General features: G+C 48.5%; 3 protein-coding genes across 12 annotated transcripts in view; 2 read left to right on the top strand and 1 right to left on the bottom strand.

The window, feature by feature from the left end:
- Positions 1–12,564, top strand: part of EYA3 (EYA transcriptional coactivator and phosphatase 3) — a 118,965-nt gene extending 106,401 nt beyond the window's left edge. For 7 of the 9 annotated variants that reach the window (XM_050794992.1, XM_050795030.1, XM_050795008.1 and 4 more), the window contains 2 exons: positions 4,406–4,506; positions 5,490–6,750. In XM_050794992.1, the coding sequence (XP_050650949.1) occupies positions 4,406–4,506; positions 5,490–5,597 (209 nt within the window). In that variant the 3' untranslated portion in view covers positions 5,598–6,750. Of the gene's footprint in view, positions 1–4,405; positions 4,507–5,489; positions 6,751–8,351 lie in introns of those variants that run through there. The other 2 variants (XM_050795000.1, XM_050795058.1) reach the window with 1 other exon arrangement.
- Positions 1–23,651, top strand: part of RPA2 (replication protein A2) — a 342,664-nt gene that overhangs the window by 266,170 nt on the left and 52,843 nt on the right. The window lies entirely within an intron of this gene.
- Positions 10,478–23,632, bottom strand: XKR8 (XK related 8). Of its 2 annotated transcripts, XR_007726858.1 has the most exons (4): positions 22,512–22,900; positions 19,185–19,381; positions 15,626–16,397; positions 10,478–10,566 (listed from the first exon to the last, which is right to left on the bottom strand). XR_007726858.1 is itself a non-coding variant. In XM_050795771.1 (3 exons), exons 1-3 carry the CDS (start codon positions 22,802–22,804, stop codon positions 15,682–15,684), a joined length of 1,206 nt encoding a protein of 401 aa, XP_050651728.1. In that variant the 5' UTR covers positions 22,805–23,632; the 3' UTR covers positions 14,802–15,681. The 2 variants fall into 2 exon arrangements, 1 of the variants encoding a protein (XP_050651728.1); XM_050795771.1 differs by lacking the exon at positions 10,478–10,566 and having other exon boundaries at positions 14,802–16,397; positions 22,512–23,632.

The following is a 23,651-nucleotide window of genomic DNA, read 5'->3' as shown; positions in this document are numbered from 1 at the left end:
TGAGGCAGGAGAATGGTGTGAACCCGGGAGGCAGAGCTTGCAGTGAGCTGGATCTGGCCACTGCACTCTAGCCTGGGCAACAGAGCGAGACTCCGTCTCAAAAAAAAAAAATACAAAAATTAGCTGGGCGTGGTGGTGTGCGCCTGTAATCCCAGCTCCTCGGGCACTTGAGGCAGGAGAATCGCTTGAACCCAGGAGGCAGAGATGATAGTGAGCCAAGATCGTACCATTGCACTCCAGCCTGGACAACAGAGCAAGACTCTATCTCAAAAAAAAAAGAAAAACTGATGAACAAAAAACATTGTAGACAGATAAATGTACAGTATGTAATATTTATATAAAGATTTAAAATATTTACATTTTAGGGGTATTAGAGAAGTTCTGTAATGTCTTGATTTTTTTTTTTTTTTTTTAATCTAAAGCAACTATAAGGGTCAGGTGGAGTGGCTCACGCCTGTAATCCCAGGGCTTTGAGTAGCTGAGGTGGGAGAATCACTAGAGACCAGCAGTTTGAGACCAGCCTGGACAACATAGACCCCATCTCTACAAAAAAAATTTTTTAATTAGCCAGGTGTGGCCAGGAGCCATGGCTCACGCCTGTAATCCTAGCACTTTGGGAGGCTGAGGCGGGCGGATTGCCTGAGCTCAGGAGTTCAAGACCACCCTGGGCAATGTGGTGAAACCCAGTCTCTACTAAAATCAGCTGGGCATGGTAGGGGGCACCTGTAGTCCCGGCTACTTGGGAGGCTGAGGCACGAGAATCGCTTGCGCCTGGGAGGCGGATGTTGCAGTGAGCCAAGATCACGCCACTGCACTCCAGCCTGGGCAACAGAGCAAGACTCTGTCTCAAAAAAAAAAAAAAAAAAAAATTAGCCAGGTGTGATGGCTTGTACCTACAATCCTAGGTACTCTGGAGGCTAAGGTGGGAGGAGCACTTCAACCCACAAGTTTGAGACTGCAGTGAGCTCTGATTGTGCCACTGTACTTCAGCCTGAATGACATAGCAAGACTTTGTCTCATAAATAAGTAAATAAATACAGCAACTATGAAGTGTTAAGATTTTACAAAGCTTCATTGGTGGTAGGCATTTTTTTCTTTTTTTTGAGACAGGGTCTCGCCAGGCTAGAGTTCAGTGATCATGACTCACTACAGCCTCGACCTCCCTGGCTCAAGCAACCCTCCCACCTCAGCCTTTCAAGTAGCTTGGGACTATAGGTGCACACCACCATGCCTAACTTTTCCTGTTTTTTATAGAAATGGGGTCTCACTTTGTTGTCAAGGCTGGTAATTCTCCATGCTTTTTTGTATGGTTGAATTACTTCATTTCCTAGGGATTGGGTGGAAGGGAACATATATGAGAGCTCCCTTCAGATACTGTTACTGCTGCCGGTTGCATTATGTATATCATAGGAACCCAGAGCCCTCACTGAGTCTCCCACATCTGAAAGATAGATTTTCTGTAGTGCTTATTGTACTGAGACCTGGCACCCGCAGGCTCATCAGGCTTATGTAAATGATCTCATTCCCTCTGTCAGTAAGTGTGCTTATTTGGTGATTTTCCTCAGTCTCAGTTCATCCAGAGCTAATTTGCAAGGTTGCAGTGGGATCTGGTGCCATGGTAACCACAGTTACCAAGGCTTGAGGCTTTTCTTCACAGAACTGTGAAATGGGAGCAAGGAGAAGAAATACTTTTTCACTTCCTCTGAAATGATAGCAAAATATGGTTCTCTTAATGGCCATTCTGTGATTTGGGGACATTAAAGAGAATTCTCAAAATAATTTCTGAAAATGTCAGAAGTTTTTTTTGTTTTGGGGGGTTTTCTTGAGACAGGGTCTCACTCTGGTACCTAGGCTGGAGTACAGTGGCACGATCATAGCCCATTGCAACCTTAACCTTCCCATGCTCAAGCGATCTACCCACATCAGCCTCCTGAGTAGCCAGGACTTCCGGCGTGCTTCACCACCATACCCAGCTAATTTTTTAATTTTTTATAGGGAAAAGATCCCACTGTGTTGCCCAAGCTAATCTCAAACTCCTGTGCTCAAGTGATCCTCCTGCCTTAGGCCTCCCAAAGTGCTGGGATTGCAGACATGAGCCACTGCCCATGGCCAGAAATATTTTAATAGAGACAACCCAGGGACTAATATTCTCCAAAGACTTGGCTGATGTTACAGTTCACCAGCTTCGATTGCTTGACATTTGGTTAACTGATTAGTCATTGGCCTCATCCTCCTGAACAGGAAAGCTTGTATTCAGAATTGTTTTGAGAGTATAAATGGAAGTATTTTACCAGCTGTATTGGAGTGAGTCCTATTTTCATGGAGCTGCTTCTTTACTTTGAGCTGTTAATAACTCTCTTGGCCTCTTAATCCTTTTAAAGGAGACATTACAGAGTATGTTTCATCCTGGATCATTGCATGCCAGGACAATGAAAATGTCTGTGTTCTTACCCTCAAAATATGAGTTACTGCCTTTGTTGAGTCTTACTAGAAAGTCAAATCTGACTCACTTAAAAGAGTTTTTTTGCTGCAGACAGATCATAGTAGACTGTGCATCTGGTGGAGGTTGGCTTAGTTTGTAAAGCTGTAATGGGTGAAATGGAATTAAAGAACTCTTCAACACCTTGAACATAATAAGAATTTATTATTAGTTGAACGGTTTAATGTTTGAACTGAATTGAGGCATAAGACCTGGACTACAGTCCTCTACTGAATCATTTGTGAGATTAATATGAATTTACTCAGCAAACATTGATTGAATCCCTCATATGAATGTAAGGCAAGAGAATTCTATGTAAAATGTTAGCACTAAGAGAGACCCGAGTGCGCCTAAGCCAAGCCTTGTATTATAAGTGGCCAGCTGAGCCCAGAGTAGACTAGTATCTTGTCCAGTTGACTAGTCCATCTGTTTTGAAGTGCCACTGGGGTAAGGATGTCAGAAATTTGCAATTATATATCTGCATGACTTCTCCTGTGCCAAGTAGGACTTCTGAGTATGGAAATATAAGTTCTGGGCAATTATGTTATCTTAGATTTGTGTATTTATATATTATAATGATTTTCCAGCAGATGGCAGTCAAGTGTCTTGAGGAAGAGGCAGCTTTTATCTTATTTACACAGGAACCCTGGTGCTAAGTCACTGTATTGGGCAAGGGGAAGGAACAAGAAGGTTGATAGAGCAGGATGAAGAAGAATGCCAAAGTTAGGACCTTGCTTAACTGAAGAAGGTGGCAGAAGCAGGGAGATAAAAAGAGCAAGGGATATAACTTCCTTTTATTTATACAAATAAAGTATCTTTCCCACAGCAGTATGATCTGTGCATGTTTTAGTTGTTGATTGCAGATGGGATTTGAGTTTTGATACAACACTGCCATGTTTCTCAAAACCATCTGCAGTTCTGAGAAATGGATTTAAATCACCCATTTCCCAAGGTCTATTTCAGTGATGCAATATCTTGGTTACAACTACAAGGTGTAGTAAGTAAGGAGGTTCCAGATATGACAAATGTTGCTGCCGTATTTATTGGTCACTGTTCTCAATTCTATTCTGGGGCTCTTCTCTCACCGAAAGACATAAGGCCCATACACAGGACTGTTTCTGGGATATGAAGAATTGGAAGGAAATGGCTGTTTGTTTGTTATTGTTTCTGACAAGAAATCAGAGCCTTGTGTTTTCATTTCTCTTTTCTACCCTAAAACATTTCACCTCAAAAATCATTCATTCATTATGGTACAATGATCAGAGCCTAGATTTGGAGTCAGGGGCCCCAACTTCTAGCTACTTGCCTGTTTGTGATCTAGGGGCAAGTTACTAAACCTATGAATCCCTCCCATTTATAGAAATTCCCTCCCACTAAGATCTTAGGGACTTCACCCTCAATGTGAAGGTTAAAATAAGTTTTGTTTTGTTTTGTTTTGTTTTGTTGAGACAGAGTTTCACTGTTGTTGCCCAGGCTGGAGTGCAATGGTGCGATCTTGGCCCACTGCAACCTCCGCCTCCCAGGTTCAAGCGATTCTCCTGCCTCAGCCTCCTGAGTAGCTGGGATTACAGGCATGTACCACCACGCCCAGCTAATTTTGTTTTTTAGTAGAGACATGGTTTCTCCATGTTGGTCAGGCTGGTCTCAAATTCCCGACCTCAGGTGATCCACCTGCCTCAGTTTCCCAAAGTGCTGGGATTACAGGCATTGAGCCACTGTGCCTGGCCAAGTTGTTTTAATGGCACAACTTCACATTCTTTGGGTAGAGGGTCTACTGGATCTCTAGCTCCCATCCCTACTCCCCAGAAAGCAAACTACGTGGACTGTCATTTAGTCCACCTAAGCACAGGCAGGTGAACCTAGCAGCAGCCCTTTTCTTTGGTTTTGAAAAGAGTATTCTAACAGGAAATTTCTTTTTCTCATCAGGTAAGGAGAGCTGCTTTGAGAGGATTGTGTCAAGGTTTGGAAAGAAAGTCACATATGTAGTGATTGGAGATGGACGAGATGAAGAAATTGCAGCCAAACAGGTAACCATGGTAAAGAAAAATAGTCTATGTGGTTGTACATCAAGTAATTAGAAAAAATGAGAAAAACTACAAAATCTTAGCAATCTATTATGCATTTATAGTATCTTCTCTTTCTTCCTCTCCCATTTTTCTTTAAAGAAAAAGAGGGTCTTTTTTTTCTCCAGATGGAGTTTTTCCTTTTAAGTTTTAGATCCATCCCTTCCTTTTCCTCCCTGTCACTCAAGAATCTTAAAATCTTTAAGCCGTTCTACAGGAATCCCATCATTCAACCTGAGATGTGCCCCATCTTCCATCTTCAAAGACAGTGCCTTCTCAAGCATCAGACTTGACTGCAAAAAGGCGAATCTTTCTTTCTTTTCCATTATTCAAGTTCTCAGACAGTACAACCAATAGCTCTTTCTGTAGAGAACGTCTTTCCTGCCTTTGAGCCCTGGAAAGATTGCTCTGATGTTAACCCCATCACTATACAGGTCCCAACTTCAGGTCACCCCTTATTTATTTATTTATTTATTTATTTATTTATTTATTTTCTTTTTTTGAGACGGAGTCTCACTCTGTCACCCAGGCTGGAGTGCAGTGGTATGACCTCGGCTCACTGCAACCTCCGCCTCCTGGATTCAAGCAATTCTCCTTCCTCAGCCTCCCAAGTAGCTGGGACTATAGGCACCTGCCACCATGCCCAACTAATTTTTGTGTTTTTAGTAGAGACAGGGTTTCCCATATTGGCCAGGCTAGTCTCGAACTCCTGACTTTCTGATCCACCTGCCTCGGCCTCCCAGAGTGCTGGGATTACAGCCTTGAGCCACCACGCCCAACCCAGGTCACCCCTTCTTGATATATGAAACAGTAGATGAAAGAGTCTTGGCTATAGAACCTAAAATCCCATCTGTGTATCAGCTATGTGACTTTGAACAATTATCCTCATCTGCTAAATGGATCTGTAGAAGTTCTTTCCCTCCCTACCCCAATTTATTTTCTTCCAGCAACTCTATTTCTTAGACCTGGAGGCATTGGGTTGCCAGCTAGAACCAACTGCCCTGATACTCTTCATCCAGTTAAGTAGAAATCTTAGCAACTATAATAAAGTATGAGATTGGTAATCAGTCGGCATTATTATCTCATGTTTCCGTTTGCTACTTTATGTAGCAATTCAGGGATCCTTATTTTTTCGCATATGTTATGAAGCTTTAATTCTAATGTGCTTCTTGTTGCCCTCTTTGGGAAAGACACTAGTGGGTGTACGCATCAGTGTTTCCTGGTCTGAAGAATGGTATGGGGGAGAGAAAGAACAGCTCAAGTCATCAGCAGAGTTGGTAACTCTGACAATGTCTAGAATCATCTACAATAGAATACACCATTGTGGCTGGGCACAGTGGCTCACGCCGATAATCCTAACACTTGGGGAGGCCGAGGCAGGCAAATCACCTGAGGTCAGGAGTTAGAAACTAGCCTGGCCAACATGATGAAATCCCGTCTCTACTAAAAATATAAAAATTAGCCGGGCATGGTGGTGCATTCCTGTAATCCCCGCTACTCGGGAGGCTGAGGCACGAGAATTGCTTGAACCCTGAAGGCGGAGGTTGCAGTGAGCCGAGATTGTGCCACCGCACTCCAGCCTCAGCAGCAGAGCAAGACTCTGTCTCAGAAAAACAAACAAAAAAAGTATATACCGACTGGAAAATGCTTACCACTTTATCCAGTTCAAGCTATACTCTGTGAAGGATCTTTTCTGCAGCCTTTCTGACAGAAGTCTCTCTAGTCCTTGCTTGAATATGCCCAAGGATGAGGGCATTGGTTCCCAGTAGCCTGTTCCACTGAGGGGTCAACCAAACTGTTAGGGTGTTCCCCCTTCTACTGAGCAAAAATTTCTCTACCTTCATATACTAGGCTGGCATTCTTTTTTTTGTTTTTTGTTTTTGAGATAGAGTCTCGCTCCATTGCCCACGCTGGAGTGCAGTGGTATGATCTTGGCTCACTTCAGCCTCCGCCTCTGGCCTCAGCCTCCCACGTAGCTGGGACTATAGGTGCACACCACCACTCCCAGCTAATTTTTATATTTTCAGTAGAGACAGCGTTTTGCCATGTTGGCCAGGCTGGTCTCAAACTCCTGACCTCAAGTGATCCACCCACCTTAGCCTCCCAAAGTGCTGGGATTGCAGGCATGAGCCACTGCACCTGGCCTCTAGTCTGGCATTCTTTTTTTTTTTTTTTTTTTTTTTTTTTTTTTTTTTTTTTTTTTTTTTTGAGACGGAGTCTCGCTCTGCCGCCCAGGCTGGAGTGCAGTGGCCGGATCTCAGCTCACTGCAAGCTCCGCCTCCCGGGTTCACGCCATTCTCCTGCCTCAGCCTCCCGAGTAGTTGGGACTACAGGCGCCCGCCACCGCGCCCGGCTAGTTTTTTGTATTTTTTAGTAGAGACGGGCTTTCACCGTGTTAGCCAGGATGGTCTCGATCTCCTGACCTCGTGATCCGCCCGTCTCGGCCTCCCAAAGTGCTGGGATTACAGGCTTGAGCCACCGCGCCCGGCCTGGCATTCTTGAACATAACAAATTGGTTTCCTCTTCTGTATGTTAATAGCCTTTTAAATATTATGTGTGAGCAGCTGGCTTAAAAAACAACTTGGGTATATGCCAAAACAACTGTGTTCTAGGACCTCAATATTCTGAGTAATTTGGAACCAGTTTCAACTAGATGATAGGAACGTTAATCTCCTCAGCTTCATAGAACATGGTTTCCAACACTTGGGTTTATCAAAGCCCTCCTTTAAAATATGGCCTCCACATGAGAATCACTTAAACCTGGGAGTGGAGGTTGCAGTGAGCCAAGGTAGCACCACTGCACCCCAGCCTGGGCAAAAGAGCGAGACTCTGTCTCAAAAAATATAAAAAATAAATTTAACTTAATTTAAAAATATGGCCTGCAGGCACAGTGGCTCGTGCCTGTAATCGCTAGCTCTTTGGGAGGCCAAGGTGGGAGGACTGCTTGAGCCCAGGAGTTCAAGACCAGCCTGGACAATATAGTGAGGCTTCATCTCTGCAAGAAATAAAGTATTAGCCAGGTGTAGTGGCACATGCCTTTAGTCCCAGCTACTTGGGAGGCTGAGGTGGGAGGATCACTTGAGCTCAGGGGGTCAAGGCTGCAGTGAGCCATGTTCATACCACTACACTCCAGCCTGGGTGACAGAATGAGACCCTGTCTCAAAATAAAAAGTAAAATATGGCCTCCAGAACAGCACACAGTATTCTGGACGTGATTCTGACTACATAATATAATGAGATTATTATTTCCCAGATCTGTACATTCTCTGTCTTGGACATAGATAAGATTTAGGTCTTGTAGTTCTGAAACTTACAAGAAATTAACCATCCATAAGACAATATAATCTTATATCAAATACTAATTTTTCACCTGGGCCATTTTATTTGATCCTTAAGACCCTGTATGATAACTGGAATGCCTGTAGTTCCAGCTACTCAGGATGCTGGGGTAAGAGGATTGCTTGAGCCCAGATTCAAGGCCACAGTAAGCTATAATCACACCACTGCCCTTCAGCCTGGGTGACACAGCAAGACCCTGTCTTCAAAATAATAGCTAGAACAGGTAATCTCTCAAAAGCACAAAGTACCACTGAAACTTATTAAAACTTTCTCACATTTATAAAGTGTGCAATGTACAAGGTCCTTATACATATGACTATTTGATCATTATTACCGCCCTGTGAGGCAGGGATAGATAGGGTTACCATATACCTTGGGGAGAGGTGTGCTAAGGAAAGAGTATGGGCAAATATTTAATATAAGCTCTCAAAAGAAGTTGGATTAACCAGCTATCCCCACTCTCTTTCCAGCACAACATGCCTTTCTGGAGGATCACAAACCACGGAGACCTTGTATCCCTTCACCAGGCTTTAGAGCTTGATTTTCTCTAAGAACTGGAATGAGGAGCCTTCCCCTTGAGCTCCTTTTCACTCCTGAAGGGAGCTGGAGACTGGAACCAACTGAGAACTTTCTCTGTCTCTTTCTCTGTCTCTCTCTCTCTCCCTCTCTCTCTGTCTCTCTCTGTCTCTCTCTGTCTCTTCCTCTCTCTCTGTCTCTCCCTCTCTCTCTCTCTGTCTCTCCCTCCCTCCTTCCCTTTCTCTGTCTGTCTTTATCCATGGAATGCTGGCGAGAACACAATCAGAACCAACAGCTGCAATTTTTGCTAAGAGTGAGCTGCAGCCCCGTGTTCATCTCCATACAGAAGCAGGAGACAGTTGGATAGACAGAACAATGGACTCACTGCAGCTACAGTGCTTTTAATTCTTCTGTGTTTTGTTTTGGTTTTTTTGTTTTTTGTTTTTTTTTTTTTTTTTTTCAAAAAATGAAAAAGAAAAGGAAATTCCTGGGGCAGAGTTGCACTCTTAGTCCATGACAAGATTGAGAATTACTCATAACTTGTGGTGATCAGATAAATGCAGCAGACTTTTATGATAACATCTCTTGCAGTCTTAGAGTCTCCTTAGCTTAGAATCTCACTTATTTCCAGCGAATGTGTATGTTATTTTTATAGGTAAGGGTCTGATCTCTGACACAGGTTTCCACCACTTTCTTTTTCTAGCAAGAAAGTGTGTAAAGTCTTGAAAATAGTAATTGAAATATCTAAAATACCTCTCTGTGGCAGTAGCACCTCTGTAGCTGCTCCAGTGGTCTGCTCTCTAGGACGATTCCTTTCCTGTTCTTCCATCTCCTAGCTGGTGAACTGTGGGGCACTGAACACTGAGTAACTTTAAACTTTGGCATTTCCCATCTAGAAGCCTTAGTCTTCTTTCCAGTCCCTTTTCCCTTTAGTCAAATGGCACAACCCTAAAAACTCTTTCAGCTTGACTCTCATTCAGACTGTATCCCAGGAGGCTTAGCTTCCAAACTGGAGAGAAGGAACTAAAGTGTCTTATGAATTGCAGCTTCTTTGGCTCTTGAGACCGAAAGGTTCTACCTGTTCCTCCTGCAGAGAAGTACCCATTTCCCATCAGATGCTCGCCCCTGCAGTTTCTTCCTTCTTAGTCATCATAATGCTAGTTTCTTACCCCTTTCCTGCCCTCTGTACCTCATGTCCACCTCCAGGCAGCTCTGGCCAGTCCCCAGGTATTAGACCCAAGAATTCAAATCAAATCTAAAAACATGCTTATAACTACATGTTGGCCAAAACTGCCAATGTATTTGACTTCCTTTGTGGAAGCCCTAAGCCATATGAAGGATGTCCCAGGTATATATTTATCCAGATCTCTGCCTGAAACTGAAGAGCAGATTGCTGTATTTAAATTTTCCCATGGAAAACCCTGCTTCTCAAATCCCATTCTAAAGTAGGAAGCCAGAAAGACTTTGCTGATTGTGGGGTGGGGGGAGGTACAGACAGGGTTTCACTTTGTTGCCAAGGCTGGTCTCGAACACCTGGCCTCAAGCGACCCTCCCACCTTGGCCTCTCAAAGTGTTGAGATTATAGGCATGAGCCACTGCGCTCAGCCAGACTTTCCTGATTTAAATGAGAGTGCTGCATCATTCCCTACTTCATGGCCCAAAACTTAATCCTGGGCCAAATGCAGGAGCATCTCTCGACCTCTGGGCAGATTGGTGGGTGCCCAGGCACTAGTCACAGCCTTCCAGCCCAGCCATGATTGTTGGATGCCCCATCCCTCCAAGAGCAATTTGGGCATCTGCTCAGGCAGGATAAAATTCCCTAGAGCTGAGGAAGTTCAGCCTTTCCCAGGCTGCAAAGAGACAGATGATACAAGCATCTCAGATTGAGATGCAGGATTGGTCCGCAGAAGGAGGCATCGTTGACCAACCCCAGCTATAATTGCTTGTCGCCAGAGACTCTGCATCCCCATTTCCAAAGATGTTGCAGCACAAAGAGGCAAGACTCCTTTCAATGCCAGGCCACCCAGATAGCAAGAGAGAGAGGCTGGTATACACATTCCTTCAGAACTCATTGAAAAGTGCTCATGACTCACGATTTAAAGGAGTAAGTTTTTGCTGAGTAGCTGAAGTCAGTGCTCCTTTACTTGGCTGCCTCTTTGGCCTTGTTTCCTGTGGGGTTGGGAGGAGGGAGATGTAGTGTGAGGTAGGCCTTCCCTTGGTCTGTATTCAGCATAGTTCCTTAGATGCTGCTCTGCCTTGTTTGATGGTTGATCTTAGGAAGCTCTACTCTGAAGCCTCAAACCCTCCCCCTAATGCAGTATAGCTGTTGAGTTTTTGTCCTGGACAAAGGCCACAGCTGTTGTGCTGCGCTTCAGGTTTTTGAGGCTGCGGAGTGGTACCCCCACCATGCACACAAGCACACACACAGATACTTCCCTCTCCACCCTTATGGGAGCTCTTTATTTTAGAATATAACTTGGACTCACTTTTATCAATGGCTTTTTTCCTCTTGCTCTGACTTCCTAGCTTAGCTCTTTCCAAAAATAACTTGAACTTGACCAAGAGAGGTAAGGAGGCTGAGCAGAGCAGTCTCTGCTCATTCCTGGTTGTTGCCACCCTCATTTAGATGGAAGAGAAAAGAGGAGCTTCTTGGCTTTTTGCCAAAATGAATTGTCCAGGGAACACGGTGCTGTCTGTAATTACCCTGCCTTTTTCTCCACCCCAACACAAAAATCTGGAAAGGAAAATAAGTGGGTAGGATTAAGAGCTGTTGGAAGTAGAGGGCCAAAGGACACTGTGAGTCCATTCATCAAGGGGAAGGCCCTCTTCATTAGAGTCCTCATGAAATTAGCCAAATGATGAGTCCTTCCCCAGCTGGGCATGGTGGGTTCTTTTTTTTTTTTTTTTTTTTTTTTTTGAGATGGAGTCTCGCTCTGTCACCCAGGCTAGAGTGCAGTGGCATGATCTCTCGGCTCACTGCAACCTCCGCCTCCCAGGTTCAAGCGATTCTCCTACCTCAGCCTCCTGAGTAGCTGAGATTACAGGCACCCACCACCACACCCAGCTAATTTTTGTATTTTTAGTAGAGACGGGGTTTCACCATGTTGACCAGGCTGTTCTCAAAACTCCTGACCTCAGGTGATCTGCTCACCTCGGCCTCCCAAAGTGCTGGGATTATAGGCATGAGCCACTGCGCCCAGCCAGGCACTGTGGGTTCCACAAGATGGGTCTGTAATGTCACGGTGAGGGCTCTCTCTAGTAGTAGGTCTGGAGTGAGGTGTGTCTTGGGTTGAGGAGGTGGCTTGACTTTCGAATGTAAAACTGACTGTGCCTTAGCATCACCCTGTCCAGTGCCCCTGGGGCAGCTGGTAGTGTCCAGAAGAATGGACACCTGCTCCAGATTTAGATGCCTATCTGGGCTTTTGTTTGATTTGGGGTGTTCCTGTCTAGTGTAAAGCTAGTGAGTTGTCCCAAGAGACTGATGCCACAGCTTGTTCGCAGTTTACACAAACTCAGCTTTAAAGCTCCAAATAGAATCTGATTGACAAACTCTAGCTGCAGCATGTGGAGCTTCTAGATGTTTACTACCTTGAATGATTGTCAGTGTCACTGAACCACGGGGGAGAGGAGTATGGGGTAGAGCAATGGTCTAGGCTAACAAGTGGTGAGCTTAGGGTCTTCCTCTGACTCCTTACTCCTCAAGGAGGCAGTTAGGGTCCCTCTTAAGCAGGCTTCTATTTCTTACCACTAAATTGGTTTCCTTTGTCATCCAGAAGTTAGAACTCCCCAGATATTCACACTATAGGGTCTGAATTCCGAGATTCTAAAATATCTTAAACCACAAGAGAGAAAATGTAGTGCTGCCCCGGCCCCAGTCAGCAGGCCATCTTTCCCTTCCTCTCCTGAGTCAGACAGCTCTGGCAAGCAAGGCTCCTTGGCTAGTTCCTAATGCACTGACAGGAGCCCTCCCATTAAGGACGACTTCTACTCAAAATGCGACTCTCCCTCTGGACTTCAGGTGCCTCTGTTAGCAGGAAAAGGCATTGATCGGATTGGATATATTTATGTGACTGCGGGCATTTGTGGCTGTAGAATCCGTGACCATAATGTTATATGTAATGGGAACTATCTTATAAACTTGAAAAAATAAAGTTTTTATTTTCTATAGTTTGCTCCTGTGTCTTTTCTGAATAGGATCAGCATAGTTGCCCAGCTATGTGGGGTCCTAATTAGGGCTTCATAAAAATTCTAAAGAGTTCATTAGAAAGATGTCACCCTTTCAGTAACTGGGTCATTTCACCAAAAAAGTAAAAACAAACCATTTGGTATAAATATACATGGGAAATTATTTTACAGTAATTTGCATGGGAGCATGTATTGTTTCTAAAATATATTTTGCTTTTAAAGTTTAGAACTGGAGTGAGAAAAGATTTCACTCGCTGCCAAATGTGCTGAAATTTAATTATTAAGGAGAGAAATCAGTACCTTGCCGCGCTGCACTTAAACCACAAAAGCGATAAAACTAGCAAACTGATATCAGACCTCACTTGATTTGCCCTGATTTCATGTCACATCAACTACTTATTTCATTTCTCTGATTTGGGTCTGGCTGCATCCCTCTGGTCTGGAAAACAGTCACAAAGCCTTTCTGCCTTTTAGTCAATGAAGGAAAACAGAATTGGGTTCTAGCTTCCAAGTACCATAAATGCCAGACTATAAGATGTATTTCTCCAAAAATTCCCCAGAAAAGAGGAAGTTGCCTATTTTAGTAATTAAATGTTTTCCTCATTAGGTGCACATTAGTTGAAGCAAACCCGTTAGCTGCTATATCCTTACTCAGTTATAAGTACAAATATTAGAAGTATTGATTTCCAAGCACAGAGGAGATAAACATCTCCATCTCTTCCTGCAATTTCAGGTGTGTGTGTATGTTTACATGTATTCAATTAGAAGAATGGTCCTTTGTTCTAAGATTGGTACGTCCTTTTATGAGATGATGAAAATAAATGGTGGTAGTTTTTTGTTGTTGTTGTTTTCAGACGGAGTTTTGCTTTTGTTGCGCAGACTAGAGTCCAATGCCACGATGTTGGCTGACCGCAACCTCTGCCTCCCGGGTTCAGGTGATTCTCCTGCCTCAGCCTCCCGAGTAGCTGGGATTACAGGCATGTGCCACCACGCCTGGCTAATTTTGTATTTTTAGTAGAGATGACGTTTCTCCATGTTGGTCAGGCTGGTCACGATCTCCCAACCTCAGGTGATCCACCCGCCTTGGCCTCCCAAAGTACTGGGATTACAGGTGTGGGCCACCATGCCCAGCCAAATGGTGGTAGTCTTTAATGCCCTTTCTTTGTTAAAATTAAGTTTCAACCATGTTGGCCATTTTATGGGTACATGATATTCAAAAGTCTGAAAATCACTAGACAGGATGATCTGCAGGATCCTTTCTGCCTCTAACCATTGCTTGTATGTAAAAGTCACTAGCATCGTCTTCCCAGATCCTCTTCCTGCTCCCACCCTTCATCTCTGGGTCATCTTTAGCTCCAGGCCAACAGAGTGGTTACAAGTGCTTCTTCATCCTGTGGAATTCTGTTTGCATCATTCCTTCCGTCACAGTGGTTCAAGCTACCAGTGACTCCAGGTTCTGCTCCTTCTCATGACATTTATAGGCCACCCCCAAGTCACTGCTAACCAGCTTACCCGTTTTGCAGGAAGGCCTTCCCCAGCCATTCTATATAAAGTTGTAATTCCCACCCCCAACACACAAACACCTACTCTCTCTCCCTATCCCTTTCCCTTTTTCTTTCAGCACTTAACACTATCTGATATACTAAATGTTTTACTTATCCTGGTTTTTGTGTCTCCACCAGAATAGTAACAGAGCTGAGACTATCCTGGATCCCATCACAGCAGTGACTGGAACCTTTTCTTCTCTATCTCAAGAGATTTTTCTGTCCCTTGTTTCTCCAAACCACAGACCTCCTAGAACAGCAAAAGGTTCCACTTCCCCAGCACCATCACCCACCACATTCGCATCCCCTAAGGCACCTCATTACTTAACGTCTCAGAGGTCCCAGCAAGACCTTTCTTCACCAGGCTCCTATATTCACTTCCTGGCCCTAAATGTGTTTGTGGCCACTCCTGCTGGGCCCAGCAGCAGAGCTGGTGGTGAAGAGGGATGCACTAAGCCCAGATCTGGATTCTTATCTCCAGCTGAGCTGTCAGCCCCATGCTGGCTCACCAGCTCCTGAAACTTCAAACACGAGGTTGAGAAGCCCCACCTAAGCCAGACCTCTCTGTTCATGGACCCTGACTAATTTTGAGAGGTAGATTTTATGCCCCTGACCTCTTCCAGTTCAGGCTCTGAACTCCATAAGAGATTTCATTCGATGACACAGACTAGGTTGGAGGATTTCATGAGGCTTTAATCATAACCTAGTAATACTGTTAAAAACACAACACGTCTGTCACTTGCGGACACCCACAGGGACACACATTCTCTTCCTCTCACACAGACTCTGAGGTAGGAGGTACACTGGCTAAGGAATAAAAAATACTCAGTGGTTGTACAAGGCTCAGACCAGGCTCCCAAGGCTCTCGGTTGAAAAGCAGCCCCTTGAGAGCAGGAGCAGAGGCCAGGCCAGCTTCACTGAGATCCCAGAGGTTCTAACTGGGGCCACCAAGAGTTGGGCATCCCTGGCTTCTGGCATTTGAGATCTAACCCAGGACTGGTTGGTGCAAGGAGGGGATGGAGCTGGGGTGGTAGCTGGTCTTGTTCCAGGTTGCAAGGACAGAATGATGTTCCTGGCATATAAACTGCTCTCCACGAAGATTTCTTTCATGAATTGAAGGAATGGTGTGGGGGAGGGGAGGAAGAATTCTAGAGGACAGCCCCTGTGGCCTTCTAGCCCAGGATAGGGGAGCTAAGGGGTGGGGCAGCACCTATACCAGTCATTTTAGAAGTGGCCAGGGAGGTGGAAGTTTTGGGGCACCAGCTATACCAATGGCAGGGGGAAAAGAAAAGGTGGTCTTCTTTCCTCCCAAAGTGTCTTGTACATAATTGGGGCTCTTGACCCTGCAGGGCCCAGCCTTTCTCATCTTGTTCACTGTGAACTCCTTTAAGGCAGGCCTCTGCCCCATTCAGCACCATCCCTGGTGCCCGGCCCAGCACAGGCGTCCCATTATTGCTGAGTGCATGGAGGCCACAGCAGCATCATTAGCTTATCCTCACCTGCCTTCTACCAGCAGAGTCACTCTCCATCTCTGCCAGCTGGGTCTGATCCTGCTTCAAAGGACGCCATTCACCTCTCCCTTCACTGGCGAAGCAGCCTCATCCTTAGCCTTGGGGAAAAAGTTCTGTGCTAACCGTGTCATGCGCCTGTTCTGAGGCAGCTGATACTCCTCTGGGGAAAGCAGACTCCGGGCCCCGTCTACCTGGTCAGGGTCGGGCTTCCAGCAGCAGCTAGGGTGCAGCCAGCGGTAGTACACAAGCCGCAGAGCCAGGCCCAGAAAGAAGCAGCCGCAGCCCACAGGCAGCCACAGCTGCAGGGGAATCCCGCTGGGCAGCCAGGAGCTATGAGTCATCCAGGTGACCACCAGGAGAATGCTGTCAGTCAGGAGGAAGGCGAAGTGGATGGTGGCCCGGCCTAGGGTATGGCCCTCAGCCACGTTGAACCAGGAGAAATAGAGGATGGTGGCCACCGTCACCCGGTACAGCCACTCGGAGCTGGGGTCCGGCATAAAGTCTGTGCCCTGAAGCCAGACCCAGAGCAGCAGTACCAGCCACAGGCCCAGGAAGTGCAGGGCCACATAGCTGGGGAAGAGGGCTGAGAACAGGGCCACAGCCAGGACTCGGGGCCACAGCAGCAGCAGGTTCCACAGGAAGTAGATCACGGAGGAACCCAGGCCCAGGAGGGGCTTGGAGGGGAGGCAGGTGCGCAAGGCCCGGTGGTAGTCGAGCAGTGCCCACGAGATGCCCAGGAAGGACGTGCAGATGCCAAACCCTGCAAAGAGTAGGACAGAATCATGAGTCCTGGGCATTCCCCAGGGGTCGCAGGTACCGTGGGGCCCCTCCCAGCAACCCTGGAGTAGGTATCAGAATCCCTCATTTGCTGAAAGCAAATCTGCAGCTGGAGAAGAGCCAGTGAGTTCCCATAACCAAAAGCAAAGCTCTGACTCCTAATATAGAGCCTGCCCCTCACCACAGTGCTTTGCTGTGCAGGTGGTATTTGTCAAAGGTGAGAGGGTGTGACTTCTGGCCCACCCAGCACTCAGCACCCCTGGGCCTTGGCTGCACCCTGGGCATCTTCCAGGGCCCCATAACCCTTTCTTTCTGGGAAGAACACAAGCCTTTCTTGTGTCTGAAAAGCAACAGCCTCAATTCCCTCTTTCTTAGTCTCAAAAAGGGAGTAGAAAATCCCCTGGGGTGGCCACAGGCTCTGGCTAAAGCTGCCCTCAGGGCCAGGAGAGACGTCCCTGCTGTGTGGACAGAAAGTCTCCCCACTTCCCTCCCCTCTCCTCCAAGACCAGAGGCCATCAGACTGACCCCTAGTCTTGATTTTCCAAGATCCAGAAGTTTACAACAGGGGTCCTAGGGTCCTATCCCACCTCCTGGCTGCCAGTCCTGGAGCAGAGGCACGAGGGCCTCCAGGGAGGGATGGAAGTGGCACCAGCACGTCTCCCGACTGCTTCCTCCCCTGTTCCTGTCCACCGCAGTCATTCGACAGATGTTTACTGGGAATCTATTAGGTGCCCAGAACCCACTCCTAGCCTGGAAACAGATCTGTGCCCATTAGCCTCGCCCAGGTCTCAGCAGGGCTGATGTTTTTCCAGTTTGCCCAGCATGCCACCTTCCGTGACCTTGACAAGCTCTGCCCAGGCTGTTCGGTAGCCAGAAGCACATGCCCCACTTCCCCGGCCTACTCCTCCATTACCCCACAGGCCCCAGCTTGAAGAGCCCCTGGAGTCACCCACCCTGGCCCCACGCCACCCACTCAGCTGTGTCAGGTATCCCTGTCACATGCCACCCACCTCTGTCTGGAGTCTCATCACACAGTAATTATCTATTTCCTTATCTCTGAGCTCCAGGGTAGAAAACAGACTCTGCTCACTTGGGATCCCCCAGCAGCCCAGTACCTGGCACATAACAGCAGCGGAAGAGATGTTTGCTAAATAAAAAGTAGGGAAAATCTGTCTTTCCCCCTTACCCCCTGCCACACTCGCAGTGCAGACTGTCTGCACTTGGCCCTGGTTCTAGACACCCCAACCCTCAACAGACAAAAACACGTGCCCAGTGAGTGCCCAGTGACCCAGGGCAAGTCACTCACCTTTCTGCACCTCTCTAAAAATGGAGATCAAGATAGCACAGACCTACAGGGCTGCTGTGAACTTGAGCAATGATGACTGTAAGTGCTTCCCACAGGGCCCGGCTAATAGCTGGCCCTCGATTGTGACAACCACTATTATTGTTTTTTCAATCAATACATAGACTCAGACTAGCAAGACGAAAGGGCCCTTGGAGATCGAATCCAACCTCCATCTTGCACAGGAAGGCTCTCCGGGTCACACAGCGAGTGACGGCAGAGTGAGGACTGCTTCCTTGAGAGACTGTGGCATTTATGGCAGGGGTGGAGGAAGGCAAAGGGGAAGGCTTGGACCCTGAATTGGATGTGAGTCGGGGCCCTATTCAGCTTGGCCACTGTCTGGGTCTGTGAAAATGGGCAAGTCACTTTCCTTTTATGGACAGAAACCCTCCCAAAGCTCCTCACTATAAACTTCACCCTTGCTTAGGGGGCCTGTGAGCCTCCGCCACCTGCCTCTCCCTTTTCCAGTCACTCAGCACGTTGTACCCTAGCTACTTGTTTTAGTCTATTACCCTGGCAGGGCAGGGGCTGGGTTCATCTTGTTCACTGCTGTGTCCCCAGCACAGTAACAGGCACAGAAGAGATGCGCAATGAAAACCTGACTGGATGAAGGCGTTCAATATATTGTTTCTTGTTTCTTTTTTAAAATTTTGAAGAGATGAGGTCTCACTATGTTACCCAGGATGGTCTCCAACTCTGGCCTCAAGCCACCTGTGCACCTTGGCCTCCCAACGTATTAAATTGTTTCTTAACTAAAAAGTTACCTACGCTGCATCAGGCACCTTACACACTTTATTATCTTCGAAATTATAAAAATTACAATTAAGACTTCTGGGCCAGGCACAATGGCCGACACCTATAATCCCAGCCCTTAGGAGGCTGAGGTAGCAGGTTACTTGAGCTCAGGAGTTCAAGACCAGCCTGGGTAACAAAGTGGGACCTCGTCTCTACAAAAAAAAAAAAAGAAAGAAAAATTAGCCAGCATGGTGACATACACCTGTAGTCCCAGCTACTCAGGAGGCTGAGACAGGAGGATCACCTGAGCCTGGGAGGTCGAGGCTGCAGTGAACCATGATCAGGCCGCTGTAATCCACTATGGGCGATGACAGAGTAAGACTGTACCAGGAACTTGTGTACCAGGAAATGGGCTTTCTTTGCATCACCTCACTCAATCCTTTCATCAACCTTATGAGGCAGAAGATTTAAGTCCATTTTTCAAATGAGAACGAACATACTCAGAGAGGTCAAGGCATTTGTCCAAACTCAAACAGCTACAGAGTGACTTTAGGTCTCAAGCCAGATCTGCCTGACTAAAGCCTGTTCTCCTGTTTTCTAAGCAGCCTCTATAAAAGAATAAAAACAGTTCCGACATTTGAGAGAGACCCCCCCAAGCCACGACAGGGGGGCCAGCCACTGGCCTTCACTCACACTGGTAGTACTCAGCCCGGCCGCTCTGCAGCATGATGGCCAGCACCAGCGTGAGCTGTGGTGCCGTCTCCAAGAAGGTCTCGAAGAGCCGCAGCATGCTGATGTCCAGGGAGAGGAAGTCAGCGTAGGCCAAGTCAAACTCAGAGGGCTCCTCCTGCTGCCACACCAGCAGCCCCTGGCGCAGCTCCTGCACGCACCTAGGCACCATACACAAATGTCCCGAGGGCCAGGTTAGTGTCCTGTGAATTCCTCAGCCTCCCACCCATCTAATGAATGGACACAGGCCCCAATCCATGGGGCCTCCTCGCATCCATGCTATGGGACCGTCGGCCATGTCCTAACCTTACTAAACTTGTTTCATCTGGAAAATGGGGATCGAGGCTGGGCGCGGTGGCTCACGCCTCTAATTCCAGCACTTTGGGAGGCCAAGGTGGGCTGATCACGAGGGCAGGAGATCGAGACCATCCTGGCTAACACGGTGAAATCCCGTCTCTACTAAAAAATACAAAAAACTAGCCGGGCGAGGTGGCGAGCGCCTGTAGTCCCAGCTACTCAGGAGGCTGAGGCAGGAGAATGGCGTGAACCCGGGAGGCGGAGCTTGCAGTGAGCCAAGATCCCACCACTGCACTCCAGCCTGGGCAACAGAGCAAGACTCCGTCTCAAAAAAAAAAAAAAAAAAAAAAAAAAAGGGATCAATACACCTTCTACTCCGGCTGGCTAAGCACTGTCCTAAGCTCATCACAAACCTTGTCCTGTTTACTTCTCACAAAAGCCCATTTTACAAATGGGGAAACAGGATCAAGAAGCTAATAAGGTCTGGGGGCAGTGGCTCGCGCCTGTAATCCCAACACTTTGGAAGGCCAAGGCAAGAGGATCACTGGAGGCCAGGAGTTTGAGACCACCCTGGGCAACACAGCACACCCCATCTCTACAAAGAATTTTTTTTAATTAGTTGGGCATGGTGGTACAAGCCTGTAGTCCAAGCTACTCAGGAGGCTGACGCAGGAGGATTGTTTGAGTCCAGGAGTTCAAGGCCACTGTGAGCCATGACTGTGCTACTGCACTTCAGCCCAGGCAACAGAGGCCCTTTCTCTTCTTTTTTTTTTTTTTTTTTTTTGGAGATAAGAGTCTGCTTCTGTCGCCTGTCGCCCAGGCTAGATTGCAGTGGCACAAACTCGGCTCACTGCAACCTCCACCTCCCAGGTTCAAGCAATTCTCCTGCCTCGGCCTCCGGAATAGCTGGGATGCTGGGATTACAGGCATGCACCACCACACCTGGCTAATTTTTGTATTTTTAGTACAGATGAGCTTTTGCCATATTCGGCAGGCTGGTCTCGAACTCCTGACCTCAAGTGATCTTGCTTCCCAGACTGCTAGGATTACAGGCATGAGCCACTAAGCCTGATCAGACCCTGCCTCTTTAAAAAAAAAAAAAGCAAACAAAAAATTATAAGCAGCTAATAAGTACTGGAATGAGGATTTGGATCCAAACCTGAATTGGAAAGGCATGCTATAAAGTTGCCTGAGGCAGTAGTTCTCAAACTTTAGTGTGCCCAAGATCTCCTGGGATCCTGTGGGCAAGATGACATTTGCCTCTTGAGCACTTCTGGGCACAGGCCAGTTGGAATCAGACTCTGCCTTGCCCCAGCCACACAGGGGAGGGGCTGGAGGAGGGTTAGATTGGAAGGAGGGATCCCATTTAAGAGGCTGGCCCTGAGTGGTTAAGGATGGAGATTGGGGCAGAGTTAAGAGAGTCCAGAGGTTGGACAGACAGGCCTGGGGTACCGAAAGGCATGAAGAGTAAGTGGAGGATGCACCAAAGACCCTCCACCCAGAACTCTGCTCTCAGTTGCCTATTGGGAGGGAACCCCGTTCACTCATTACAAGCTCATTCACCAGACATGTACTGTCACTTCCCCTGGAAGGGCCCAGGAACACACTGAGGAGCAGGCAGGCAGGGCGGACCGGGCTTCTCCCTCAGCGGGAGCCTTTGCCTGTGGTCCCCCAGTGACCTGGCAGAGGCCCCGGCCTCGGCCTATTCACATGCAGGAACAGAGACCCCGTTTCCAAAGCCAAAGCCAGTCCAGTCTGCCTGACTGAAGCTCAGCAGAAATACAGGCAGCGAAGATGCACAGCTCGTGGAGGCCTGCCCAGGACTTAACAACTGCACCCCTTCATGCCCACCCAGGGTTTTCTGATATCTCTACAATCCCTCAGGCAAAACTGCCACATTCAAAGCTCCTCTCCTCCACTCCTGGAGACCCCGTGCAACTTTGTCAAAGCAAGATCTCAAGAGTTTGTAAAAACGGATTCAAGAGCGGATCCTGGCCCTGGCAACCCCCTCCCAACCCACACCACCCTCTGCCCTGACTTCATGGCATGCCTTCGACCCCTGGGTTTGTTTCCCCATCTCCACGAGGCTCCACCAGGTCCAAACAGGAGCAGAATCCACACACATTTTCCAAGACCCAGCCTGTGCCCAACCCTGTTTGGCTCCACAGGCGTGGATGAGTCAGAGGCCATCTCTGCCCTCTTGCTGGGTCTGGGGTGGGAAGCCAAGGTTCAGGGGGAAGAATATAACCAGGCAGACAGGGTGAGAGGCGGCCTCTGTGAGGCACAAGCGCTGTCGTGGGGTCAGGGCTGCTGAAACTCACAGGGAGGCCCAGGTCATCACGAAGCGAGCTGAGGTTGCTGAGTGCTCACTCTGAGCCAGGGCAGTGGACAGTTGTCATTTCACTTCATCTTCACCAAACAGGCAGGCACTATCCCCATCCCAACGGGAACAGCAACCAAACAGCCCCACTGAGAGGTCAGTGCCTTCCCAAGGCCCTGCCCGAGCTGAAACATGGGGTGCTGAACTGAGTCCGCAGCCCCTGCCATTACAGGCCAGGCACTGTGCGAGGCACTTTCTCACTCTTTCGCTCACTCCTCACAATAGGCCTGCCCGTCACACCTGTCTCAGGGTGACTACCGCCTTTCTATAGAGGAGGAAACTGAGGCTCAGAGAAATGCAGAAGTGAGGTGAGAGAGGGCAAAGCCAGAAGTGGATCCCTGAGAGGTCTGACTTCAAAGCCCATGCACCTCCCTTTCTTCCCTGGGCCTCAGTTTCTTCGCCTGTGCCAGGAAAGCTAGGGCTAGGATGAAGGCAGTCTACCCGGATTCCCTTTCCATAAAGGGCTGCACGCTCACCTGTAGGCCAGGCGCCCACAGGACTTGGTTCCCTCTCCCAGTCCCCTTCCCGGCATATGACGTGTCACCTGTACAGGTGACCAGCTGACTCAGGTGCTGAGCTCCGACACTCCTCCCCTCCCGGGGCGAAGCACTCACCTGTACAGGTAACCCAGCTGCAGGAGATGCAGCAGCGCCAGGCAGCGGCGCGGGGGCTGTGACCCATGCAGGCCGGCAGGGTCCGCGCGCAGCCAGAGCCAGCTGAAGAGCTGCAGCGCCACCGAGGCCAGGCCCAACAGCGCCAGCACCAGCGCCGCCCACAGGTAGCGGCCGTCGAGCGCATACTGGACGGCGGCCCACAGGTCTGCGCCCAGGTCGAGCAGGAAGGCGGCGGTGCCCAGCACGCACAGGACCAGGTCCCGAAGGAGGGCGGCGCGGGACGACCAGGGCATGGCCCTCCAGCCTCTGCCCCCTCCTGCTCCTCTGCGGTTGGGGCCTGCCCTCAGGGCCCGGGGTTGCCGAAGCAGGAAGGAGGCGGGCGCAGCCCTCGGGGCGGCCCGGGGCGGGGACCTGCTGGGCGGGACTTCCCCGTCCCGCCCCGTCCGGGGAGGAGCGAGGCCCGCGGTGTCCCCGGTCCCCCACCCGAACCCTCCCGTGACCTAAATGCCGCTCGATACTCTGCTCCCACCGCCAGCCCAGGGGTCCCCCGACCCAGCCTAGCCAAGTCCGCTAGGCCTGAAGACTGACTGTCTGCTTCGCAGACTTCAAATGGCCTAGTTTTAAGTTTGAGGCGCCCGGAGGCCTAAGAAAGCGAGAGGGCGGGGAGACTGGAGCCTGGACTGGGGCTGCGATCCCTCACACCTGCATTGTTGCAAAACAAAACGAAACCAAAGGCACATCTCATCCCTAAGTACAGGACTTTGCAACAGTGCGTGCGCCTCGATCCGGGGATACACGGAGAGCACGGGGCGGCTGGGTTCACGCCGGCGATCCGAGTTGGGGGAGGGCGGGCGTTAGGTTCCTGCAAATGAGTTAACCTCATTTCCATACGAAAAGGAATAGAGGCCGGGCGCAGTTACTCAAGCCTGTGATCCCAACACTTTGGGAGGCTCAGGCGGGAGGATCACCTGCGGTCAGGAGTTCGAGACCAGCCTGGCAAACATGGCGAAACCCCATCTCTACCAAAAATACAAATTAGTCGGGCGTGCTGGCGCGCGTCTGTAATCCCACCTAGGAGGCTGAGGCAGGAGAATCGCATGAACCCGGGAGGCAGAGGTTGCAGTGAGCCGAGATGTCGCC

Source organism: Macaca thibetana, chromosome 1 (assembly GCF_024542745.1).
Source record: "Macaca thibetana thibetana isolate TM-01 chromosome 1, ASM2454274v1, whole genome shotgun sequence".
NCBI lineage: Eukaryota > Metazoa > Chordata > Mammalia > Primates > Cercopithecidae > Macaca > Macaca thibetana.
This window is presented reverse-complemented; position numbering and strand designations above follow the sequence as displayed.

Coding starts and splice junctions, on each gene's coding strand:
- XKR8 (XM_050795771.1), bottom strand. CDS start 22,804: ATGCCCTGGTCGTCCCGCGCCGCCCTCCTTCGGGACCTGGTCCTGTGC. Junction 19,382..22,511: donor CAGCTGGGTTACCTGTACAG/GTGAGTGCTTCG, acceptor TATGGTGCCTAG/GTGCGTGCAGGAGCTGCGCC. Junction 16,398..19,184: donor CCGGGCTGAGTACTACCAGT/GTGAGTGAAGGC, acceptor TACTCTTTGCAG/GGTTTGGCATCTGCACGTCC.